Source organism: Canis lupus, chromosome 22, assembly GCF_048164855.1.
Source record: "Canis lupus baileyi chromosome 22, mCanLup2.hap1, whole genome shotgun sequence".
In the NCBI taxonomy this organism is placed as follows: domain Eukaryota; kingdom Metazoa; phylum Chordata; class Mammalia; order Carnivora; family Canidae; genus Canis; species Canis lupus.
The window spans coordinates 46810153-46837017 of NC_132859.1; the positions used below are offsets into that span (position 1 = coordinate 46810153).

General features: G+C 38.2%; 1 protein-coding gene and 1 long non-coding RNA gene across 30 annotated transcripts in view; one reads left to right on the top strand and one right to left on the bottom strand.

The window, feature by feature from the left end:
* Positions 1-26865, bottom strand: part of ARPP21 (cAMP regulated phosphoprotein 21) — a 154838-nt gene that overhangs the window by 84626 nt on the left and 43347 nt on the right. For 20 of the 28 annotated variants that reach the window (XM_072793456.1, XM_072793457.1, XM_072793459.1 and 17 more), the window contains exons 3-11: positions 25862-26028; positions 24606-24647; positions 23757-23846; positions 19650-19794; positions 18117-18195; positions 17410-17469; positions 16544-16684; positions 2228-2336; positions 263-364 (exon numbers count right to left, since the gene is read on the bottom strand). In XM_072793456.1, coding sequence (XP_072649557.1) covers positions 263-364; positions 2228-2336; positions 16544-16684; positions 17410-17469; positions 18117-18195; positions 19650-19794; positions 23757-23846; positions 24606-24647; positions 25862-25990 — 897 coding nt within the window. In that variant the 5' untranslated portion in view covers positions 25991-26028. Of the gene's footprint in view, positions 1-262; positions 365-1814; positions 1866-2227; positions 2337-16543; positions 16685-17409; positions 17470-18116; positions 18196-19649; positions 19795-21678; positions 23564-23756; positions 23847-24605; positions 24648-25861; positions 26029-26865 lie in introns of those variants that run through there. The other 8 variants (XM_072793470.1, XM_072793468.1, XM_072793476.1 and 5 more) reach the window with 3 other exon arrangements.
* On the top strand, positions 1592-3914 carry LOC140614286 (uncharacterized). Of its 2 annotated transcripts, XR_012015176.1 has the most exons (3): positions 1629-1801; positions 1937-2510; positions 3645-3914. It is a non-coding gene; the product is annotated as an uncharacterized lncRNA (long non-coding RNA). The 2 variants fall into 2 exon arrangements; XR_012015175.1 differs by having other exon boundaries at positions 1592-2510.

Below are 26865 nucleotides of genomic sequence, written 5' to 3' on the forward strand. Positions count from 1 at the left end.
TTTTCCAATCTGGCAACCTCGCTGTGGACTTAGGGTCCATCTTACTGACCAAAATCACACCTCTGTTCCCTCTTAGGTCATATCCTGGGAACACACACAACCCTTGGCTACTTTTCCATCACTTCCCTGAACCAGGTCCTCTTCCAGAAACACCTCAGGTATGCTGCAGTTCGATTTGTCCCTGGCTCCAGCTTCCTGAGTCCTGCCAGCTCGCTGTCTGGGGAAGGACCACACTAAAGAGGCAATTAAAACAACTACTCACATCATGTGCAAATATTCTCTCCCTCACTCTCTGATATTCCTCTTCTCTCTCTTCAATTGATTTACTTCGTCTGTCATCTCTAAATGGATGCATTCTGTTTTGCTGAACAGAAAAAAGAAATCAGTACGGTTATCCAAGTTGAGCTGTTGGAAATCTGCAGTTAAGCAACTGTCAGCTGAGAATAATAAATGTTCACTTAAATAAATGGAGCATGAAGAGTCTCATTCCCTCTGGTCCCTAAGGCGGCTGTGCTGGTGTGTGTGTTGTGTGTGCATGACACACAGTGGCAGGTGTCTGCTGCTCCTGTTTGCTTCCCTACTGGATGCAGGTAGGACAGCTGTTTCCAGAATGAAGGCACCTGGATGTGCCTCAGGTGTTCAGCCAGTTCAGCTATGACGTGGGTCACAGTGATGGACTCTGTCTCCTTTGCTAACCTGTGTGCTTTGGGGTCCTCAGATGAAGGCATATCGTTGAGGAAGTAGCTGGCTAGTTCAAGGCGGTCCAGGGAAGAAATGGCTCTAAAAGCTTGGGTACTCGAGACACAGAACAAGGGAACAGAGAAATAAATGGGCAGAAAGGAAACTGGACATAATGTCTCCATGTCCCAATTTGTGTTTCTTCTTTACTCAGTGACTGACTGACCTTGTACTCTGTGTTTGGTGTAGAAAGCAGAAACTAAATTTGAAAAGCCTGTTTATTGTTCAGGGTCAGTATCAAGGTATCAAGGAACCTTAAAGTAACAATCCAAAGAACCCAGCATGAGGACTGCCTTGCATCTGCACCACTGCCTGCATCCCCCCACCCTCCGCATCGTCTTCTTGCCATTCCTCACAAGCTGCCCTGTGTTAACCAGGTTCATCCAACCATTCAACAAACGCCCACTAAGTACACGACACAGGCACATGGCTCAGAGTCAACAGGAGCTACCTGTAGCTGGATGGTGGTGGGGTGGGGGGGGTAGGGAGAAATGAGATACCAATGATGAAAGGTTTAAAAAAAAAAAAAAGTGCGTCAGAGACGCATGTACTGGCTCCCAGTGACTCACTGAGAGTAATTAAAATAACTTGAGTGAGATGCATATGGTCTTACCTTTAAGAATTCTAAAGCAGAGTCTATTTTCAAAAGATCTATTTGGATTGTCAGAGACACAAAGTGTCATTGTAAAGGCATTATGTAACTCTCTACTGTTCTAATTATTGTTTGACCTTTGTTTCCCTTCGCCATTCACTCAGCTTTCCTCCTCATCACCCTGGGTCCCACACTACCCCCAGCCCCAACCTGGAGAAGAGGTTTAGCAAAGTCTCTCTGCCCTTGCCAAGGGACCATGAATAAGGCTCCCTAGCACAATGGAATGTTCCGTCACAAGCAGAATACACAGAAGGAGAAAGTTCTGCTACGGTTCATGCAAAACAAGCACACAGTTTACATGGACAGTAGAACATGGGAGGGGGAGGGGAGACGAAAACATGAACTCGATTCTTTTCTGTGAAGACTTATTTTAGGATAGTTGCAAAATCCACCTGTCCTCACCATAACAAGGTTTGTTGTTTACAGCTACACCGGTTGGTCATCGGTCCGTACTGAGAATCCAGCTCAATTTGTGCTGTAGGGGTGGAAGGGCTGCCATAGTTACACAGACATCTGGAAATGCGATGACAAAGCTTTTCCCGACAGCTCCGGCCGCTGGCATCCCAACCCGCCCAACACATGCAGCGGGAACTGCGCCAAGCACCACCCATGCAGCCCAACACAGAGCCATTGCTGAAGCAACCAGGACAGGTTTTCTTGGCTACCCACTGAATGCCAAAGGGGGAGGCCAGGGGGCAAAGAGGTTGGAAAGAGGACAGTTGTCTCAGAGGCAGGGGGAGTTGGGGGAGGGAGAAGGGGACCACAGAACGACAAGAACATAAGTCAGCCCACCTTCAAAAACAACAATGTCAGCCACTCTCAAACTTGAGAACCAACCTGATTGTCTTCTTTATCAATACTAGAGTTATCTCGCTTCAAGATAAACCGCTTCTGGGATTCTTCACCTTTTTCATCTTTTAAATGTTCACAAAACCTTTGCTCTGGTCTGCCAGCAAAGTAAAACATATCAATAAAAAAGTTTTCCCCCCATTTAAAGTTATTTTATTAGTGCTGTTCTTCCCCCATAGAGGCATTCAACTTAAAGAAAAAAAGAAAAAAAAGAAAGAAAGAAAAAGAAGTTACACGTGGTTTCGATGCTAGAATTGCTGGCATTATACAGGTAGGTTAATAATATGTCACTTTACAGGTCTTGTTAGAATACCTTTTGTTGTTTTGAATCCATTGTCTTGTTTGCTGAATGCTTGCTTCTCACCATGGCTGAAGTTAAAAAAACACTTTAAAGGCCTGAACACATATAGCATATAGATGTTTTCTTTCATTGCTTCGACCTCCATCGCTCCTGAATTCAATCAAGTTCCCAGCCACAATGTCAAACAGATACACATGTTTAGAACTTGGGCAGACCATATTAATTCACCAGTGTCTGCAGACTACGACAACTCCTGTCATATCCTCCCTTTCGAGAGCCATCAGAATCCATGGTGAGAGAGGATCACCTATAAATTCTTTCCATCTTTGTCAAAGACAAATGCTCTGGCATCTGGCTCCAGTAGACTCTGACATCCTTGACCATGTCTTGTAAATCAGTTCAGTAATTGGGCAAACTGGACATATTTAGTTTAAATAACTTAATGGCTGATTAGCATGGGTAAAACGCTCCAAGCTGTTACACACTATTGATTAGTCAATTGATTTTTTTTTAGGTTCTCTTAATCATTCTGTATTATTACTGGAAAGGGCTCCACATTAGTGTTAATTTCCCACACTCGTCACTGCATGGCACAGAACTCAATGAATGGCTTGGGCATGGGTTCACCCCCAGCGGAAGTGCTAGAATGTGTGTCCCAGGTTTAGAAGAAGTTGTGATTGATGATTCTCATTAAAGCATCTCTGTCATGTCTGATGTATTACTTCTGAAGTCCAGTGGGTTTTCTATCCCTACTGGGTTCATTATGCATTCTGTTATTGGAAAGCCACTTCATAGTGTCTGTTGTTTAATATGGGTGACCAGTAATTAAGGGAATCTCATAGTTTCCTTCTAACTCCAAAACAAGCAAATGGCATGTTGAAAACAAAGGAGTTGTTTAGTGTATATAGTTGAATTCTTGATGAGATGCAACCTTTTCTTAGATACACGTACACAAATTACACGATATTGGTGGAAATTGGAATAATACCAGCTATAGCTTCCAGAACTCTGTATAATTTTTGAAAAATGGTATTGTCATCTTACTCAATCCTTACAATAAAACTCTGATGTAGCAGAAACAAATGTTTTATGCTTCTTTTACAGGTAAAGAAACCATCCCTCATGATCCTTCTGACTCGCAAGTTTCTAGATTCTCCTGGCAAGCCACAGGTATCAAACAGCCCATTCACATCCCTGCAGTGATGTGATTCAGCATCTCTGCTTACACAGCACACAGTGGGCTGGAGGCCCTCCAACCTCGCACTGAAGGACAAAACCCCTGCATGGTATCACCCGAAAGATCGATGGAAATGCTTTCCACAAAAATTAAAATGTAAAAGATGACACAACAATCTGGAGGTGCAAATATGACATTTTAAAGTCAGAACAACTGAGGGAAAAAAGTAAACTTGCACTTTACCGTGAAAAGGCCATTCACAGCGGAGAAGTGAAACATGCTTCACGTGCAGCATGGTCACAGAACACTTTCTACTCCCCTGGAAGGTCTTCTAATGTTCCTTGAGTACTGGGAGACCACTGTAAATGATGACAATCTCCAGGAAGTTTTTTAAAGCTTCCTGATATTTTCAGCCAATACTTAGCTGTTACCTTGTTTTTGAGGCGGCAAGTAAAATTGGGATGTCAGCTTAAATACAAATGCTGATGGCATCAATGCTAAGTAAGTCTCTCCTAAATGCACTTAAACTCCATAGTCTGGCGAATTCTAGTAGATAAAAATGCTTTGCTTGCTGCTAAGTTTACAGATCTATTTCTTGTATTTGTTGCTAATCGTCTGTAACTGTTCCTTTAGATAGAAAATCATCTCGAAATGTGAACTTTTTGACTCATGAGCATAAGATGAATGTGCTTTAGACTAAACTCTTCTTTAAGAAGAAAACCACTTTGAGATTTCAGCATACTAACCAGGGCAAGAATGTGAGGTTCATGTTGGTAGAAACCTTGTTTTTTAAATACTAAATTCTTAGTGCCTAGAACAGTGCCCAGAATATGGGAAGCATTTGGTTGAATAAATAAATTAATCATTGTATGAATGGATGAAAATTTAATAGAGATGCATATGAATCACTTTATTTCAGGGACAGATCCAAAGAGTCACTGAATAAGATATGCAGTCATAAATTTTTAAATTATAAAACAGAACTAGAGAGTTTGGTTAGTAGGATCATAAATTCAAATTTAGAACACAAGGAAAATCTTTAAAAATCAAATTTATGTTTTGGTTCAAACTGATACAAAAGAATCATGTTACTTTATAAAAGTTTTTATAATTTGAGGGTATTTTGGGAAAAGAGGTGGAAATAAGAATCTGTGGGTTTTTTCCTTTTTTAGTTTTAGAACTTCTCAGTTTAAAGTATCATAACTACAAGAGGTGTTCAAACATTATTTTTGAAATTTCATTTGCATTTCTTCATAGTGCTGGTTTATTTGTGTTTCATAGCAGGACATATTTAGGAAAATACATATAGCATATTAGAAAAGAATAAGGAGTTTGTTCTAATCAATACTGTGAACATGATTTGGAGCAAAAGCATTTCTTGTTCTGATACATACTATGCAAAGTGCATTCTCCACAATAGCTTTTCAAAAAATACCTTGTTTAAATTTTTTTTTAGATTTTAGAAGCTAATAGTCCAAATTATTAATTTGTTCATGACATTCCAAAAATATTTTGAAAATAACCATTTGAAGTTTGTTAAAAGGAAAAAAAAACTTATGAAGATTGTTCCAGGTTAATTTTTATCAAGAATTAACTATTATTCTAGAGCTAAAGGGCAATTTGCAGTTTAAACTCAAGCAAACTAAAGTATACAACTGAGTATTGCATGTGATTGAACTACAAATTACTGGTAATGCACCATTATATTAGAGTTTTTAAAAAATCCTTTTTACCACAAATTTAACATCATAGCAATATTATTTCTTAGCCATAAAATGAATGGAACTGAAGTAATATATTATGGACCTTTATTTAAAATGGGAATGAATAACTCTCAGTGTATCAATATGAGGATGTAACTCTAAGACAAACTTCTCCACGCTGCAAAATGTCATGGTATTTATTAAAATAATGATAACTAGAGTTGACTACATACATATCTCATAGTCATGTGTAACACATGCCTAATAGTTTTTTTTTTTTGATGGACTTTAGTCCATGGTGTATTATTTCTAGCTTTCTCTATATCATCATCAAAAAGCAGAGGAAAAGGACCTAATATTTCTTCTTGATGAAAGGTAGTTTCTTTTTCTTAAGGCACAGTTTGTAGTAGGTATTTACTGTGAAACTCATTGTTCATGTGTGGTGAACAGTACTCGCGTTTCTAGTAGTGTCTTCGTATCTCCAATCAAACCTCTGAAAAATCAGAATGAAGTCTTCACTGTTCCTTATTAGACACAGCTCATGAACAGAGAGGCAATGTGGCTGAGTGAGAGACCCTGAGCAAGACATTCAAACTCTTGTCTTCTAATCAGTCTGTTTCAATTTTAGGGTTTCTTCCCTTTGAGGCTTAAAATAAATGAACACTCATTATTATTTTTAAAATCTTTTTCATCTGGAAATATTTTCACTACCAAGTTCTTGAGACCAAATTTATTACTTTTCTTCCAAATAGTTAAACCTAATTCCCTGTCTCCCTCATATACACACAGATGAAGAATTCAATTCTACTGAATATGGACAGGCTCAAACGGGAGCCTTTGAATTTCATACCGAATAACTGAAAGACAGTCATCAATATGCATAAGTATCTTAACAAAGAAAGGTTTCTGTGCACAACAGGATAAAATATTTTGATGGTGTAAGACATCTATCAAAAATATTTTAGTAGATGAACATATTAGAGGAGTCTAGAACTGCTCCTTTAGTACTTTTATAAGTCTTCAATTAAAATATTTATAGCTGATGTCTTTTGTTTAAGAAATAAAGTCCTACATTCTTCAAGTATTTTGCAGCTTCCACTACCATTTTGTCATTTTATACCTTTTTGTTCTCTTTTAAATGAGACTACATCTTACAAAATCCATATATACAGTGCTAAGTATTTAGTTTCCTTTATTAGCATCTTTCAAACTCCCATTCTCAATTTTATCTTTGACAAATTTATTTTATTCTTCTCTGTCTCAATTGTACTGTACATATAAACAGAGACATGCAAGCTAACATGGGACCTGACCTGAGCCCTCCTTTAACATAAGGCTGTCTATCAGCAATGATAAAATTAAGCAGAATACTCCAAGACAACAATGGTACATAAGGCATCTCCTCTTATTGGCGCCAGCACCCTGAAAAGCAGGCTGGGTGCATTAAGAGACTTGAGAGTATCAGTCGGCCCTGACAAAGTGATTCCATTTCTAAGAACGAAGCCAAAGAAAACGATAACACATGCATACACAGTTTCATTTTTCAAGACAGCAAAGCAGTGGAAATCCCCAGGGGCCTGATTAAGTAGTAGCTGAAAATATCTCCATATGTAAAATGCGGCTATATAAAATGATATCTAAGGCTAAATGACTAACAGTAAAATGATGTCTGAAAGAATATACTATAATCACATTTATGCTGCAAGTATAATATCTATTAAGAATAATGATAGTAGTTGTCTCTGGATGTGAGGTAATGGGCAACTTTTACTTCTAACCTTTTATATATTTGTGATTATTATAATAAATAGCATTTTATAACAACAAATAATAAATGCTATTGGTTTAAAAAGATAGGAGACCAATTCAACAACCTACAAGTGGTTGGTATATAATCACTGGGTTGTGGACAAATAAAATATTCTTATCCTTTGAATATTTTCTTTCATGTCCTATACTATTCTATTACCTAAAATGAATATTTAGTTGTTTCATTTTTGTCAAAAACACTTTTATTGCTATGTCCTTGTTGATCAATATGTAGAGACATGCACTTACTAATGACACTCTAATGATAATAACCGATAGCGTTCAATCTCAAGACTTTTTTTTCCTCTTTAAAGAGAGAATCCAAATAGTAATGATACAGAAAAAAGATAAGATACAGAAAAAAATAAGAGGGATGAGAAAAAAAGGGAGAAATTATGAAATTTGAAAAAGAGAAAGGAATCTTATGCATTAAGACCTAGACGGTTATATACATATAACCTTCTAAATATACAGATACATATCTGTATATTTATGAATTTGGCTGTTTCTGAACAATACCGAGCATGGTATCACCAACAATACCAAAGTGGCACACACATCAGATGGGTATGCTTAACCTAACAAAACAAGCATGTTTCTGGAAGTTTATCTATAAATTGAGAATTTCCACAAATGAGAAAATTTTTTTCAAGGGCCAGATTGTCACTGAACTTTTCTGTCTTTAAGTTCTCCTCCATCCTTACATTTCACTATTACGTGAACAGTAAAAGGTAGTGGCATTAATATATGCAATGGCCAAAGCTCCATTCCCTTCAACGGAGCTTGAAACACAATGCCTTTGAATAATCCAATATTTTTATATAAAATGGATGTGAACTACCATACCTGACTTAACATAGCAGTACTTTTAATAATTAAACTAAGTTTTAAACAACTCACATGTAAATGCTGATAAGTGGGCCTAACAAAAGTTTATCTTTGCAAAACATGCATTGTTGGGCCTTTTCAGCTCTGCATCTTACTAAATGTGTTCTTTTTGCAATTTACTTGATTTCCTTAAGACAGAGGTGTTGTTTTGTTATAAAAATGGGAGGTAATAATTCTTATCTTAAAGTATTTGAGAGGATCAATGAGATATAAGATAATGCAAGTGTCAAGCCCAATGCCAGGCACTAGTACAGCACTCCTTAAATGTTATAAACCATCACTACCATTGTCCGTATCTTTCAGAGTAGTCAAAATCTAAAGGTACCATATCCCCAATGAATATTGAACCAGCATTTACATTAGTGTTAATTTTAATTAGGATAAATCCAATCTGTACTATGATATTCAAATAATGGTTTGAGTCATGAATTCCAAATGAAGCAGTAACAATTGTCTAAAAGTAATGTTTTCTTTGGAAACTGCTGAATGTGATTATTGTTTCTTGGCATGAAAAGCTTTTTGCTTACACATTACAATGCTGTGTATAAAAACATTCCATTTAAGCTTATATGCAAATATAGTATTTTACTTGCTGAGAAGGTACAGAGTGATCAGTGTGCTTTAACTGATAGAGAACGACTAAATATTTTTTGTATGTGTGAAGAAATGCTGTTTTTTCGTTTTCCTGGTTTAAAGGGCAGGTGAGTGGGAAGCAAGGGCTGTGCTCCTCTGGGAATAGTGTGGAATCTAGGAAGGCTAGGAGGGTGAAAGGAGGACAGCTGTGGGGTAAAATGTATCAGAAGCGCATCCACTTCTCGAGGTAGATACTAATTTATTGTTTGAAGATTGGTACTGATAATCTAGCATTTAAATATGAGATTCATTGGAAACCAAACACCTTCGACCAGTAAACCACAACTTCTCTTTCTACTGTATGGCCAATTCTATCTTTCCCAAAGTCATGATAATATGTTAATGACCTCTTGACTATCAGAAATCTTAACATCAACAGGACACAAGAACTACATCAAGAAGACCAGCTATTCATTATATATAGCCAGACTCAGATCTGTGAGTATGCCTAAAAACTTTCCCCAGGACACAAGTGCTGATGGGACTGTCAACCCTAAAGGTAGATCCAGAAGCAAGAAAGGGAGAGCTCTGGAACTGGGTATAATTCTGTGGCCTACAGCAAGCAAAGCTGCAGGTGGAAGATAAAACTCTTGCACATTTGGGATAATATTGTTTGTATATATATATGTACAGTGAACACCTCTCCAACTTTCCCAAACTGTATGACACAGATCATATATTTATGCACACACACAAGCATGCAGGCATGCAAACACACACAAGCCTGATCAAAATTATCTTGGTTCCTTAAATAAACTACAAACAGAAGATGGGCATATTATATAGCCTATATTTCTTTTGTTCAAAGCATGACGCTGAACATCGGAGAAACACTTTTCACTTGGCACAGTCTAGGAACATGGAATTGGGTTTTGTTTTACTTCTACATATGCGAGGACAGTTTTCTATCAAGTGTGTTCTGTGGTTCTGGAGTTTTGTTGGCACCACAGTTTTAACATCCATTTTAGTATTACTGTTGTTTCACTGAGTTTTCTGTTCAACTTTAAACATAATGAAATGTGGGGCACCTGGGTGGCTCAGTGGTTAAGCATCCGCTTCTGGCTCAGGTCATGATCCTGGGTTCCTGGGATCGAGTCCCGCAATGGGCTCCCTGCTGGAGGAGAGCCTGCTTCTCCCTCTGCCTGTGTCTCTGCCTCTCTCTCTGTATCTCTTATGAATAAATAAATAAAAACTTTAAAAAATAATGAAATGCAAATTAGGATTTTATAAGGAAACCAAGGGATAGCGTTTGGTTTTCTTCTTATGTTTTCATCATTTCAGAGTATTGCTTCTATTCACATTAGTTCTTGTTTCCCTGAACTTAGGAGAAGGGTCATGGCTGAGGCAGGAACAGCAGATTTCAGTCTTAGATCTTCTATGGATTGAGTAAGTAAGATCAAAACACAAATCTCAGTTTTTGCTCCTGTAAAATGGTCTAGCTTCATCTGCCTCGAATGTTGTGAACTAAATAAATATTTATTTATTTATTTAACATCATCACTCTGTGGAAAAGCTCTCTTAACAAAAAAGTTATATTAAAGATTCTGTTGTAGAAGGAGCATGCATATTTCATTTCCAAAATCAAGGGGTAAATCATTCATGCAACATTCCAAGCCTCATAAATAATTTTAAGTGGGGAAAGGAACGCAATAAACTTATTTTCTCTCCTCACGATATGAGACTTACCTATCTACAGGATTCATTCTCTGAGGTATTTGAGAATAATAATGTGAGAAAATATAATAGTTGAGAGAAATGATATGATGTTAACAAATTGGTCTTACTTTGAGCTTCGGTATTGATTAAAGGACTAGGTTATCAGTTCAGTAAATAAAGCTTCATCGCTTTCCTGAGATCAGTGTGATTCTTAGGTTTCTGATCTTTGGCTTCAAGTCAGATGCTTTTCAGGGCTAGTCCCATAAAAAGTGCAGAGTAAATTTATCAAAATTTAAAATAACAAGATGCCAACCAACCACTCACAGATTTACAAGAGCCACTTGATTAAATTGAGGTCTGATCTTCCGAGGATTTTTAAGCAGCAGTATCCGGATGCTACTTGGTTACTGACAGTGCCATTCACATGCCCGACCAAAAAAAAAAAAAAAAAACAAAAAACAAAAAAACACATGTAGGGGAGGGAAAACTTGGGGTTTTACTTAGTTTGTTTTGGTATAAGCCCTGGATCACCTGCAGGGAATGAAATGCTAAGGATCAAAAATCAAGGATTCCCATCTGAAATAGCCTCTTCAGGAAAGTGAGCAGAACAGACATCTGTTGCTGTTCTGACATCTCCTCTCTGTGTCTGCTGCTGGGCAGGTGGAAGGTTCCACAGTCCTCCCTCTTTAGTCAGATATATTCTGCACTTCAGGGATTCTTAACAAAGTCAACTGGGCTCAGCTGCTTCACCAAAGAGAAGCTTTATTTGTAACTTGAACAAGTTCATGGCTCTTGTGATTTACCAAATAGCTAGCCCAGGTAATTATCGTTTCTGAAAAAAATGAACAAGCAAACTATGGTCATCACTGCAGGTGATGGGACAGGTCCACGTGTCTCCGGAATTCAGGCCTTGTGCTCACTTAAGATGTAGGCCTATCTCTGCCTTTGGGTCACTACTCATATTTCATGGTTTCTGGAGCAGGGACCTCTCTCCTCCAGTGGAGGCGCCATTTCCTTCTTTGCTCTGCACTCTGGAAGTAGGGGATTTGAGGCAATGACAGTGGGCGGGTGCCAAGTCAAAAGAAAAAAATTCAAGAGATGACAACCTTTTAACATGACAATTATCTGGGACTAGTTAAACAGTTACTCTGACATATGCAAAAACATTCAGATACTCATGGGACTCTCTTTGCCTATGACTGATCTTGGCCCTTTGGAAAACACTAATGCAAGGAGATAGTTTCAAGCCTCCAAATGATAGAATCTGAGCTTATGTCCTTTCTCTAAGATGGAGGAAGGCAGACAGAGGTGAGGAAAATCATCTAATAAGAGAACAATGGGATGCTTTGGGCTAAACACTTAAAAGAATAAGCAAATGACAAAGTATAGATCAGAAAGGCAAACAAAGCAAAGGGTAAAGTTTCTCATATAAAAATAGACTCATATATTTATAGCACTTAAATATTTTTCAATAAAATCTTTGTTCATATTTTTAACCTCAATACTAAAAACAAACAAAAACAACAGTATAGAGAGTAAGTACGTTTTAAATATCATGTGTAGTACTAAAATAACAGAGGCCCTAACATTCCTACCTGAATTCCCAAGGGGCTCATTTGATGCTACCACTGACAGTTAACAAAGAATCCCAACAGGAAAAAAAAAAAAATTAAGTGCTAGAAAGTGAAACTTATTTCTGGCAACATATGGGGGGAAAGAGGGATAAACGAAAGGGACAGAATATGACAGGGTGAGTCTCAGCTCAAAACCACCATTCTTCATTTCAACAAAAGGCAGTAAATTCTAATGAGAGGCTCCCTCAGCTATTCAGACCCAATCTGTGGACCAATCAGTGTGCTGGGAGGCTTCAGGTTACATATACTCACCTACTCTTAACCTGGCTAGCTCAGAGAACCACCAAGGCCACTGTGCTATGAGGGTCGAGGGTCGGGTGACTTCCTTGTCAATTCTCTAAAGTACCCAGGTTTGCTCAAAGGAAGGCACTTTCCTGGAATGTCTCCCACATGAGCATGGCTCTCATTTCCTACTCTCTCTGGACTACTGCATCTGTCAGCCTCATCCCATGCTCTTGTGGCTCTGGCATGAAACCCTGGATTTGGACAATTGGGTTGATTGTTGCGGTAATTTTGTAATAATACAACAGGCAGGTTTACCTCCTACACTGACATTATTGATAAGTGTAGCTTTTTCATTTTTAAGGAGGGAAATGATTGGAGTAAAGCAAGGTTGAAATTGAATTGATATCATCCCCCTACCAAATATCATACCTTGTAATAGTGATAAACACAGAGGATGTAGCAAGAACTATCAAATTGTGGGAAGTATATGTTATTTACTGATACTACTGGGTTCATCTTCCAAAATATCTCCCCTTCCCCGCAGGCCCATTCATTATTTCTTATCAGACAGCAAAAGACTTAAAGAGGCAGAATTCCCAACCAATCTGGGGAATCTTGTTGAGGATTTTGCTCAAGATGTTCTGGGTGTTTTTGCTCTAAGACAGATTATTTAAGAAAATTGTTCTTGATATTTAACAAACTAACTTGGATCCCAGCCATGCTAATCATTGCCTCTCTGTGAGTCCAGATTTGAACTTGAGTGCGTGCCTCATTTTCTGCTTCTGTAAAATAAGACTCTAATTACTTAGGTTGTAAATATGTTTTCAGGATGAAATGAAATAATATATATGCAATAAGATTATCCAGTGCAATGAATAATTAGTAGGTAATGCTCTTATATCACATGTAACTGAAAAGTCAGTCCTTGGACAAATTTTTTTTCCATCATAAAGGACAGATATGTTTTACCTCAGGATCTTAGAAATACTAGATGTGAGTAAACTACATATACACACGTATGTAATCCTCACAGTACATTGTCATGAGTAAATGTTTTGAACTTCATATGAAACTATTCTATCTCTGAGAAAACTTAATATTCTCAAGTTACATTGTATAATCACTTGAACTATTTATAACCTAGGAAACAAGGATTCCAGGAAATAAACGCCAGCCATTTTGTTGCTGATAGGTATCGATGTCAGAGGATCAGTGTCATTGAGGAAGAAAAGTTAAAAATTATATTAAAACATGCTTTCTCTCTGTCAGTCCTTTAGTTCGCTTTTGTGTTCTCCATCTGCATTTTTCTGCATTTCTCCCAAGCTATGGTGCCATTTAAAAAATGCACTTTCATGTATTTGCACTAAAGTAGCATCAGACCGCCCCCCACCCTGAAAGGGTATTCCCCAAACACAAAACCCATGAGGAGTCATCTGAGGAATTTCCACCTCTGCTTCCCTCCTTCATATAAATGGAAAAAACATCTCCATCCAATAAGGCATCTATTATAATCCATCTGTTACTGTGGTCCCCACAACCAACACGTGCCAATTGCCCTGAGAGTGCGACTCTCGAAAGTTTCAGAGAACCAAAGCAAATAAAGACACCCAAGACTTAAAATGTTCTGAAAGGAATATTCCAGTTTAAACTTCAAATCCAAAAGAACATGGTAACAAACTTTTAAAATACTTTTAAACATACATCTTTCTACAGAACAACATTTCTCCTCTGCTAAAGCTGCCAACAGTGATTCATATTCTGGGGATGTGACTTATTACTATCTGAAAAATGACATTTAACTCATCCACTTCTCTTGTCCTGAAAGATATCAGCACTCCCTCCCCCTCACCCCCAAACAACAGCCACTCAAATAGAGGATCCTCAGTAAGATGGCCAGAAGAGAACAGCACGACTTGACAGCTCTGGATTGAACATTAGTAAGCTCGACCCTTCAGGAAATACCTTAACAGTCCATGATGTACAGTCATTTGTCTTTCTGTTTAGGCAAGGCCTGACTCAAGCGGGACTAGAAGGTGTGTACAAGAACAGGCACGAGGAAGAGCCAGTCCAGGCCTTGCATCACAGCAACTATACCTGAAGTGTTCTAGGCATGTACTCTCTTAGCTCCCCCTGAAGGCATAGACATGAGGCGTCTATTTCAAATTGGCCATTAGAAAACACACACACACACACAAACAGCCTAGTGTTCTCCCAGAAGTGAAGAAGTCCAATAACATGATAATATGATACCCATTAGCCAGAAAATAAAAGTTTTAAGGGATAAATTATATCCTCCAGTCATAGTTGGAAACTTGCAAGAATAACACAGGTTCAGACAAGAGCTACTCAACAGAACTTTCTGAAACAATGGCAATATGCTATATATGTTCTGTCTCATAGGAGCACTTGAAATGTGGCTAGCCTGACCAAGGAACTGAATTTTGAAGCTTAAATTTTATTTAAATTTAATTGATTTAAAACAAAACATACATAGCTATATGTAGTTAGGGGCTACCGTACTGGCATAGCAAGTTTAGAACCATCACTCAAAGCTCACGGAAAGTCTTCACATGGGGCTTAATTTTCTCAAAAACCACTCTACCCAGAAACAGGTCTCAAACACGTGTGCTAATATTGTAACCATGGGATTGCAAAAGTGACATGAATTAAAAATAAATGCACTATCTCTACTAGCTGAACCTGTATCAAACAATATACTTGATCATTGAGCTTTTCCATGTCTGTTATGGCCTAAATAGAAAAAGAAGAGAAAAACAAATGGAAAAAAAAGATTGTCCACTGCTGGCCTATTTCACAATCAGTGTGTCCCTGCACTTATGGTATGTGAAAGTCATAAGTGAAACCAGGATAGAGAATGAAAATCCACAACAGCAACAATGAGGGATGCTTGATGGAGAGGGGACATATAAAGGATGAAAGGACAGTGACTTTCATTCTTATGACAATTGAAAATGGGAGGTACATGTGCTAACAATCAGATAAAGTGGAACACTGATAAATTTAAAAATGTATTTTGCCAGCACAGTAGAACGCAACCATAGGACCCAATAATTCTGAAGCTTCGAGGACCCTTAAATATCATCCACTTTAAACTCTCCTGCAGATAAATAAGTAGTTGGAAGCCAAGAGAAGCGAAGTGCTTGGTGTCCCTGAGATAATAGCCCAGCTCCGTCCCAGATCTCTGTTTGTGTTCTCTCCACTGTGACCTTCACTCTTGTTCTGCGGAACACAGACTGAACCTTGAGTAGAGAAAGAGCCTCATCTCTAGCCCTACTTGTCCAGCCTCTGGGGAGCAGAAAATGGAGTGTCTAAAACACTCTGCTCTGCTTGACACAAAAGCTCCCTTCACTAACACAGCATTCCTAAAAACCATGCAATTTACACAATTTACTAAGCACACTGTGAAAAAAGAAATTACAAGGCACAAGTGTTTTAAGCGAATGCTTTGCATAGGGACCATTTTTCAAGTTAACACGTATCTGCTATAAAAGGGGCTTGCACTGTGCTCAAAACACACATGCTTTTAAGAGATCCAAGTGCAAATTTCCAAAGCAAATGACTACTCATCCTACACTTTTGGGGACTCAATGGGACCGTGAAGAGATATTAAGATAGAAGCAAATGATTATTTTAAGGAGGAAAAGCAAATAAACATCTTCCTTTTAGAGCTAGAACTGAGCTATTCAGCTCAAAATTCTCCTTTTACAGGTGAAAAAAAAAAAAAAAACGAGATGGCAGATTTGAACTGACTTATTTCAAGTCACACAGCTATTAAGTAAAAGAATGGTGACTTTAGGCACAGGATTTCTGTCTCTGGGGGGCAAAGCTCTTTGTTAATCTAGAAACCACAGTAAGACAGATGTCTATGGACCAGAAAAAGAAAGAAAAGGACAATTATCCTGTATATGTCCTTGCTGTTTTAAAATGCCTGTTTTTTTACTTGAGTTATACTTTGACATAAAATGTTCTACGCTTTTCTCTGTAATCACATGGAGTATTGATGAAAGAAAGAAAATTATGTTTCAGGAGCTGTGTAAAAGATCCAAGAATAAACCCACTTTACTGTCTAAATTTTATAAACTTTCCTGGTCCTCAGATAATCTTTTACAGATAAATGCCACATACCGCTGATAAGTGCAAGAGATAAATAACACTGCACATTTTAAATGCCATGTATTTTGAATTTTATAACATGCTCTTATAAATGAATCCATAAGAGAAAAAGAAAATGCTAAATAAATACAGCAATGGGCTTACATTCTTGTGTTGCTGGTCTTGTTGATGATAACAGATTTCCCTGTTTGATCCACATTGTGATCCAACCCAAAGTAAGCTGCCACTCGATGAACAAGCATCCTCTGATAGGATGACATCTGAGGGAACTTTTTATAATGATTACTGAAAAGGAATATAAGAAACAGTGGAATCAGCACTTGCGTTTTGGGCCTGTAGGGCATTCTATAGGTACACATGTAAAACCATTCCTATTTCATCCAAACCACTAAGCTTAGTTCATCTCTGGCATCACTTCATGTCCTCATTTCCAGACAATTTTCCACTTACTATGGATTTATCGATTAAGCTACAATAAGCATCTTTGTTTCATAGTTGCACATTTCTCTTAGCAAAGAGAACTTAATGTCTGTTGGAAAGTATTCTATTTTAGTTCATGATACCTTATCAACAGAGCCAGGCACGGGACAAATGATATGACATAGTATGTGACTGCAGATGCCTATCTGGAGATGTGTCATTACACGGTTTACACTGAAAGCAGCACAATTATGACCAGGCATAACTGACTGCAGCCAGCTGGAGCCCATTAAAAAACTATAATAAAAATGAAAAGGGTTGCTTCTTGTCACAGCTACTCTATGCTAATCAGCAGCCCCCTGTTTATAGTCATTTTGTCAGGAATTTAACAAGCAGGCACACACATGGTCCAAGCAACAATTCCCATCAATATATAGCTTCTAATCCTAATAGCATCTCCATTTAACAAATTGGCAAACATATTAAATAATGTTTTATCTATCCCTAAATCTTTCCAGAATGAATAATTAAATCCAAATACCAAACTAAGACACATCATATAAATTAATCAGCACTGCAATAAAACATACTTGTTGTCACCAATGAAATCAATAATTTCCTGCTCCATTTTCAAGAGTATCATCCTGTCCCTGCAAAAACAAATGTCAAAATGAAAAGGTTTGATGTACTTGCCATTCTCAAAGACCTAAAAAGTTCATTTGCATGTCTGAAAAAGATTGGTTGAACCCATGTGACTATAAATCTTTAATCTAGCTCTTCTCTGGAATATGCAGTCCATATACATGTGATTTCATCCTACTTAAGATTATTTCTCATCTTGTTTGTTAAGCATTTTGTAATATTGAAACTTCTGTAGTTTTAATGTTAATTAAGACATGTAAGGGATTAAGCCCATAAGACACATCAGATACGTTGTATATTTTAAATTAATAGGAAACTAGAGCAAAGCAAAGCCCAATAAGTCAGTAGGGCATAATTGGTTTCTTTAACATTGATTCTAATTCTCTTTTTTTCCTTAATCAGTATCTCTTTGTGACCAGAAAAGCAAAACTTGTGAACTATAATTTATTCTTTGAGTAACTACCCACGAATTAAGACTATCTGTAAACAATAAACATGCAAACTATTAGCAGAAAATAGAAAATATAAGAGACAGTTTAAGACATTAGAAAAGGTGCCTGCATTTTACAACTTTGTACTTGGAAGTGTTGGACAAATGACTTTGCAGTATTCTACTGGACTCTTCTAAAAATAAGAGGTTCATTTAATAATTTACCTGGAATTATTCTTTAATGTGTTAATCAGAAACTCATGTAAGTCTATGCCAGTAGAATCCGTGTATTCTTGGCTGCAATCTGAAACAAATAGCAGGATGGATTTGTCAGGAATGCTGATAAGGAAGAGGGGTGGAAAGGTTTCCCTCTTGCTGGGTATATTTTAGATAAAGCTATTGGCGTGAAGGTACAGGTTTCAAAACTAGCAAATCAGCAGTATAACACTAGAATGAAAACCAGATTTGAGATGGAGGAACCCAGTAGATCCTGAGTGTGGAAAGATCCAGCCGTCACAGGAGGGGCTGTGGGCACAGTAGGGTAGGAGGTGGGTGGGGTGAAATGTCACGTGTTCATTCCCTGCTGTCAATCAGCAAGGCCATGAGCTACACGTGACAGGTAGTACCAACCCACAGAGAGAGCTCTCAACAGCTTGAGATTCTGGGAAACCCTTTTTCTCTTAAAACAGAGAGGGCAAAAAGTGAAAGTTCTGTGATAAGACCGTCTAAATATTCATCAGTACAATAGGAGGGCACTGAATATTTCCAAGCCTTTCAAATCTTCTGATGCTGGCTAAAGCTTAATTTCTAAAGCCATTTTAGGAACCTGCACTTCTTTACTCCTGTCACACCTTGGGTTTTAGATATTCAGTAGCAGAAGTAATCATTATAAGCAGATACATGTTTACAGAGCATAATACAAGCAGACATCATTCCTCAGCTGATCAGATGCCTTGTTCTTTCTCTGTTATTAAAAAAAAAAAAGTCTACTGCAAAGCTATTTATTATGGTATTCTTCATTTTAACATAACTTAGTTTTGTTTTAACCTTTGTTTCATTTTATTTTTTTGGGTTTGATTTTTGTACCACTGTATGTATGGCAACAATCTGAAAAGTCTGGACTATGGCTTTGGGGTTTGAGAAGGTATAGCTTTTTTATTTTCTTGGAAAAAATTTTATTGAAGTAGAAATGTATATTTTTTTTAGGTGAGACATGATGTGGTGGGTTATGTGGGTTGCAGAGACCAAATCCATTTGTGGCAGATACAACGTCAATCACATATTCCCACCCAGGACATTGACTTATTTACGTCTATGCTTTGGGGACAACATCACTTGTTGGCTGTGAATTGCTAATTCATTATCTGTTTTTTAAGATAAACATGGAAGTTAAGATATAAAACTGAATACCATTACTGTACATCAGCTCAGGTTAATCAGACTAATGAACCTGAGTTAAGAGCAGATTTATACTCAGTCTTTTGTACAAACTTATCATTGAAAACAGAAGACCCAAATGAAAATCCAAAGAAATAAGTGAGCCTAAAAATAACCTTTCTTGATACACAAATAATGACACCATTAACAGAAAGGAAATAGAGTTCACATCTTTTACACACACACACACACACACGCATACACATATAGAAGTATATGCAGAGTCTGGTGGCAGGTGAATATGTGTGTAAATCGAGGATGTACTCTGTGACTATTTATCTGTCCAAATTCAGTAAGTTAAGGAAACATGTTCACATTCACCTTTTGATAACATTCTGATCTTGGGTTTTTCAGAGGTTTTATCTTTGTTTTTATCCTTTTCTTTTTCTCTTTCTGAGTCATCTTTCCTAGATTTATCATCCTCTTGCAGGCTGGGAAAACTGGAAAGCTGTAAATGAATTGATTCCTGTTGGGGAAAAAATATAATAATTTAGGGCCAGATTTAAGACTCTCTGTCTGGTTCCATTTTGCATAGAGGTTATTAAATACAGGAAAATGAAAGCCAGGAGCAGATTTTTTTTTCTTAAATGGTAAAAAAAATTAAACCTGTCAGAAAAATAATTTCCCTTTAGGGTGAATTAAACTTCAGAAGTCAATGGGAGGTCATGAGAAACATCTAGTACTAAAACTTAGCCTCATGAATATTAACTTTAAGCAAGTTACTTTCCCCTGGATCATACCTCTTATTTCCTCTACAGGTTTATTTTTAAACACTTAGGAAACATTTCCTTATCAGTCAGCTTACGTCACAGCCACTGCCATGTCTCAAAAAAAGGAAAAAAAAGCCTTTTGAGTTCTTTTTTATAATTCCTTATAAGGAGAAATCTGCACAAACATAGACAGATATTACGAATCATAATTACAGATAGAACAGACATAAAGGCCTTAATAGCCAATTTACAGTAAAAAGTCTGTTTTAGAGCTACATCAACAATGATTTCTACTATTTACAAAAACCAAGCTAGGTGCAGGAATCCCAGGTATGGATGATTATCACACCTCGTTTACAAACGCCATTAGTAAGTCATCGTAATATACGGTTAGAATCAGCATTGCCTTTTAGAAAAGGTAGAAAGCAGAAATATATTTCCCATCAATTAAATATAAATAATATTTTAATTTTTGTATCAGTCAGTTCTTTCCAAAATGTAAAATCTCTTGAACTGATGCTTTGTACACTATTGACCATTTACAGTATTGGGACTGGATCCACTTTTATATTTATTTATTTTACACTGGAAACAGATCGCTTTGTTTTAATCCACATATCAGCCATTGGGCTGATAACATGTTCACTGTTTTGAAGAAGAATGAGCCAAATCATAGCTTTTAAAAAGTTTTATAAAAAGCCTATCCTATGATTAAAACTATGACAAATTAACCAACATTAAACCTGCTTTCTCTTATGTAAGAGATCATTTGATGGGAAAGCTTTTTTCTACCAGTAACATTAAAATTTATGATGTGAAAGAAAAATATTCCCAATGACTAATAGTGTTTCTAACTAAACTAATGCTCCTGTACACGTGACTAAAGCAATGCTTGTACCTCCTCAAATTACGGCCATCTTGGGATCCTTCGGGTTCTTGATAAACCTGGCTAATCTAACAAGCATAAAACAAGACCACCAAAACCAAGTTTGTGTTTTAGTTGGGGCTCCATTGTGAACTCCTAGCTGGAATAAAAAGGCACCACAGCTGGAAAGACATATGATAGAGAGGAGGAAATAAATATTTCCTTCTCATGATAAATATTTATCTTAGCTAGATTTCCTGACATCTACGTGTTTATCCTGGGGATGGACAGACACAAAATATGTAAAACTGAGTGTAACTTGATTATAGATTCTTTTGTCATGTGATTTGGGACAGAAATGTCTTAGTCTGCAAAGGTTCAGGCTGATTTTAAGGTTTTGATTTGCTTCTGCTTGCTAAGGAAACAGCTGGAACATTTCTGGTTCAGAAAACACAGTTGGGGGTTGGGGAAGAATCAACTCAATAATTGAACAGGAGGGGAAACTGAGGGCACCAGGCCATCAGAGTGGTTGGTCTCATTGCTTCTTCAAAACCTATTGCATCCCCCAGCCTCTGTCAGTTTGAGTCTACAATCAAAGAGGCCTGGAAGCATAACTACAAGAGCAGAGGCTAAAAGACATCTTCCACCAAAAAAAAAAAAAAAAGGACAAACTCACGCCACGTGTGGACAAATACTATTCTCAGAAAAATACCTATCTTTTCTATACGTAAATATATATTCTGGTGTTGAAAGAACACACAAAAGTGCTATAGAGTTGGTAAAAAACAATCTGTTATTTTTTAATATTTTTATTGATATGCTCAATAATAAAATACAAGTGTTAATAAATACATTGGTACAGGATAAGTTTATATCCAACAACAATAAAAGAATGATTCAAGTCACAGTAATACACTGATAGGTAAAGAATATAACATTAGAAAAGCAAAACTCCTTTAACTGAAGGACAGACTGAACCATCAGCTATGGGTCTGAGATCAAGTAATACAGGTAGCAAGAGTTTTTCCCACACAGGAAAATGAAGGCAGTTTTCAAATACTGTGAATATACAAATATTAGGGAAGCAATACAATCCATATACTGTTACTGTATACGTCTGCCAGGGTTCTCTGGGATTCAGTTCCCACATTTTGTAAGTGCCGATGGTACCTAATGAAGGCATTTGCATATAAGCTCAAAGGTCTGCTTCTTTATTCCCTAAAAAGTAACACACCCACTGGCTACCATGTGTGTCTGGGTATTTTCTGTCGGCCGCCTGCTCCCGCCACCCCTGAGCCAGTCAAAAGAGAGGTGTGCGAGTTCTAATTCTTTCCTACACAGCTAGTCTTGGTCACTGAGCTTGAAACCAGCAGGAACAAAGCACCGATTGCATCTTATTTCTCTGTACCAACTGTATGGAGAAACTAGACTTAGGTCCAGAACGGGCACTACATACAGATGATCTCTTAAAAAATTTCCTCCTGGTACCTTGTCAAATGGCATGAGAAGCAGATTAAGTCTCTAAAGGCTGTCCTCCTCTGCCTGGTATTAGGAGTAGGGGACAACTGGGGCATGACTTCTCCCAGAGTCTGTCATTCTGCAGAGTTAACATATATTGTGTGCAGTACATTATAAGCCATCAATCAACATTTAAAAATATAAGCCATGATAGTCACATCATTCCCCCTTTTCAATCTCCATTAGAAATAGAAGCACAAATAAAATGCTGAAGAAAAGCCACACATTTCTCAGAGCCCAAGTAAAATAAAGCTTGTGTATGAAACATAGTGATGGCTAGAGAAAGATAGCTGGTCCATGCCTTACGACATGAGTGGCACGGTCAGAAAATGAAGCTAGGAAAAAAAAATACTCTTAGGACAAAATCTATAAGGTATTTATTTTTGGTCCTTTTAAAGAAAGTGCTCTCAATGCTGTCTGTATCCATGAGAAGAATTTAGAGTATTTCAATTAAAATAAAAAGAGGAAGGCAAACAAGACCAAACAAAAATAATGATATCTTAATCAATTTGCACTCCCCTGGGCTCAGATAAATCATTTTGCTGTTGTCTTGACTTCTCGGATAAAATAAGGAAAATTTCAGCTGCTAGACTATTTTTTATAAAAGCTAATACAATGCCTAAAAGGCAAACAAAAATAAATATGACATGAAGTTCCCATTTGGTCACGGGAGGGTTTTGACAGAATCTGAATTTTCAGGCCCTAATAGTGTTGCTATAAGGAGCAAAAATAAGTGGAAGAGCCCACAGTGATATATAATATTAAATTCATATAAATTTAATAATATGAAATCCACCATCACCTCAGATTTCATTTCTGGACAATTTTTCCAGCATTCGGAAATCTCTAACGAAAGCCCATAAAAACATGTCTCCAAAGATTAATGCACCTTAGTCACTATTTCCAAAGTTTCATAAGAGCCAAGAGTTGTGTTTCTTATAGGCAAGTGCATTTTGGGGAAGTGAGAGGTAAGAATCTCCAATAAGGAAGGAGATGGGATGCTTAGGACTATATTTGGTTCAGTCTTATCAAGAGAGAGCCTTTGAGGAAATTCGGCACTACCGTGCTTACTTTTTAAGTTTTTTTTTTTTTTTTTAACTAAATTCTTTTGAATTCCTTTCCATTTGCAGTTTTCAGAGAGTCTGGAAAAAAACAAACGTAATACTCTGTGACAAACTGTTAAGCTAGTTTAGAATGTCTCATAAGCAGAGGATAAAGCCGGAAAACTCTCTTTATTTCTTCTCCCCCAAAACTCTGTGTGATGCCAGACTCAGACCCATGCACACGAAGACAGATCCCACTCATGCAGTTAGTGAAAGTGCCAGGGGGTAATACCTGATCCTGAAGACTTTCCCCTCCTGGTCTGGCTGAGGATTCTTCACAAACGGCAAGACTGCGAGTCAGTTTACCTTTCCCTGCTCCTGACTGGGGAGGGGAAAGAAGAGGCAAGGCAAGGCGAATAAAGACAACAAACAGAAAACATTCTCGGGGCTGTCAATTCCTCACCACCCTCCCAGGACCTCCCAAACCAGATTCCTAAAACGAGCTTCAAATTGGCTGCCCCGTGCTGTCTGTCTACACCGGCTTCAAGATTCAGAGCCCCGTGTTGGTGGTGATGCAGGTGGAGGCGATTGTGAATAACGTGGATTTAAGGGGCACCTGTCGCAAATTGGGCCCCTCACGTCGGAAACATGTAAGGAAGCAACTGCTGCCATTTTGTGAACATACAAGGAGAGAAGGATGACAGAAATTAATTTCTGCTAAGACTGAGTCTGGGAGGGATCTGATTGAAAAGATGTTTAAGATGATGAGGGGAGGGACCTAAAACACACCGGCACCTGTTTACTCCAAGGGAGAAATCAACTGGCCAGACTAACACATCTGCCCCAGATTTTATTTAAAATGAAAACAAAAGAAGCTACTCATTTTGTGAAGCGCTGTCAAGTCCGCCATTGCGAAAACGGGATCAGACACATGCATCTGCGGCTATGGGAACCCTAAATGCTCTAACTGCAAAGCATACAGAGAGAGACAGAAAGACAAGTGTAGTGTCAACAGGACCTCGTTGAAAGCAGACAGGGCCAGTGGAGCCATCTGAACTGGCAACAAACCTGTTAACCCCCGTCTGAAATAAGCAACTGACAGCCATGATATCAGGTCAATGTGGCATCTCCAGAACCCTACCTTGGATTTTCTTCTTTCTTGGTTCTGAGCTGCCAACCGCCTCTGTATGTTAGAAACAAAGTCAAACAAACAAACAAACAAACAAACAGTAAACCAACAACCGGGGGGTGGGGGGAGAAGAGAGAGGGAGAGAGAAAAGAAGTGTCATTAGTCCAGAAATCAAGAACGTATTATAATCATTGTGGAAGGCTGCCCTGCCCTTTCTCCCTCAAACTTTTGACCTTTTAACTTTAGCTCCTTCTCCTTACAGCAGCAATTGGGTAGGGGGCGCAGGGAAGCCTGCCTTGAAGGCTTTGGACCATTTCGTGGTTATCTGCCTTTGTTCACTGATATACAAAAAGAGTTAACAGTTTGTAGTTTGGTTCAAATAAATCAATACAGGCTATTTGCAAGTAGTTTGTTTTCCCTCTACCAAATCTCTTGCTCTCATAAATCATGGTGTACTTAATCATATCACTCTTTCAGTACCGTCAATCATCCCTCAACCCCCCCAGTACTCCCCCCAACCACCCTTTTCTAGGGCTCGCTCTGTCTCTCTCTCTCTCTCTCTCTCTGATTGTGAATTCTAAGGCTTAGGTTTGTTTGCTAATATGAAGTGGACCTTTGCCTGCCCTCAAAGGTCCACAGAGCTCACATCTTTGATTTTTCTTAGTCTATCATGAGCTAGGTCTTTGGCTTTCCCAGAAATAGCAAATCCATTTTTAAAACTCAGCTAGCCTAAAGCTGCCTCTGGGAGAAACCATTCACAAACTCGTTGAGGTGGTCTGGAAATCACTCTGGAGATGCTGTGCACACATTCAGTCATTAAATACGATCTCTGGTTATTTTATTTATTTATTTTCATTTCAAAGGGCATTTTATAATACCTTTGGTCAGAAAAAAAAGTGATTAATATTTAGGAAAGGAGAGGAGTAGGTTTATGGATTTCCTACTCATTTACTAGTCAAACTCTTTTTTTAATATTGTATTTATTTATTCGTGAAGACACACAGAGAGAGGCAGAGACATAGGCAGAGGGAGAAGCAGGCCAGTGTGGGAGCCCAATGTGGGCCTCGATCCCCAGACCCCAGAATCATGCCCCGGGCTGAAGGCAGACGCAACCATTGAGCCATCCAGGTGCCCCAATACTACTCAAACTCTTAAGTGAAAAAAAAAAAAACAAAAACAAATGAACAAACCTTCAAAGTATTCTGCATATGAAAGAAAGGAACTGCGCACAGTGGTGCCAGCCACAGAGACCGGGTTTCCAAGCTCACCTGCAGTTCCAGCTTCTCCTCTTCATCCAGGCTCTCGGATTTCACAATGCCATTCTCTGGGGTGGCCGAATCCTGCTCAGTCCCGCCCTCCTCCACTACTGCCCGATTCAGGTCTCCTGGCTCAGACATTCTCCCAGACACAAATTAAAACAACAAGGTGTGATGCCCTACAAGGTTAAGAAGTCAGAACATAAAGTCAGTGCGTGGTGAAGCACTTCCTATTATTCTTGTGGTGTTTCATTTCTCCCTTTGTATTCAAATTCAAACGAGCAACTCAGGCATCTCTGCCAATTTTATACGAAAGGAGAATAATAAGGCAAGATCAAATCCAGTACCCAAGTCAGATGCACGAGGCAGATTCAGCCGCCCTGTCCACACCCCCTCTGCACCCGTACACACACACTTGTGAATACACCTTCCCAGGGAAATGGGTTGACAAGTCTTAAGTGGAGACACAGAACTCCCACACATCTACCAGGCCCTATGCCTCAGGACAAAGTAGAAGAAAAAGAAAAAGAGGGTACTGCTCCAAGTCTTGAAGAGATAACCCTCAGTGGCTGAGTCAAGAGGTGGTATTGGAGTTCTGCTGCATGTCTAAGATGATTCAAAAATTATTTGCAAGTTTCAACCCATAGACAAGCTTTCCTGGGCATACGGAATACTGTGTACTCTAGAAGTAGGGGCAAAATCAATTTAAGAGCTGATAATTCTGTATAAGTACAGGTTCTAAATTTGCAATAAACCTTTCGGGCCAACATTTTTCAGGCTTCAAACTGACAGCTACATTATTAAAAGCAAGAGTGCTCTCCTGAGCTCCTGCCAGTTGCTGGTGCTGCACAGAGCCTGTGGAAGGAAGTCTCTGGCAGGCAGCTCTAATGAAGCTATAGCCACTGAACCCCGCTACTATAGACTCACAGTGTACTACTACACAGACACTGGAAATGGCTTTTCAAAGTTAAAGCCTGTTATTATTTTTTTTTCTCCCTACCTCCATACAACCCCTG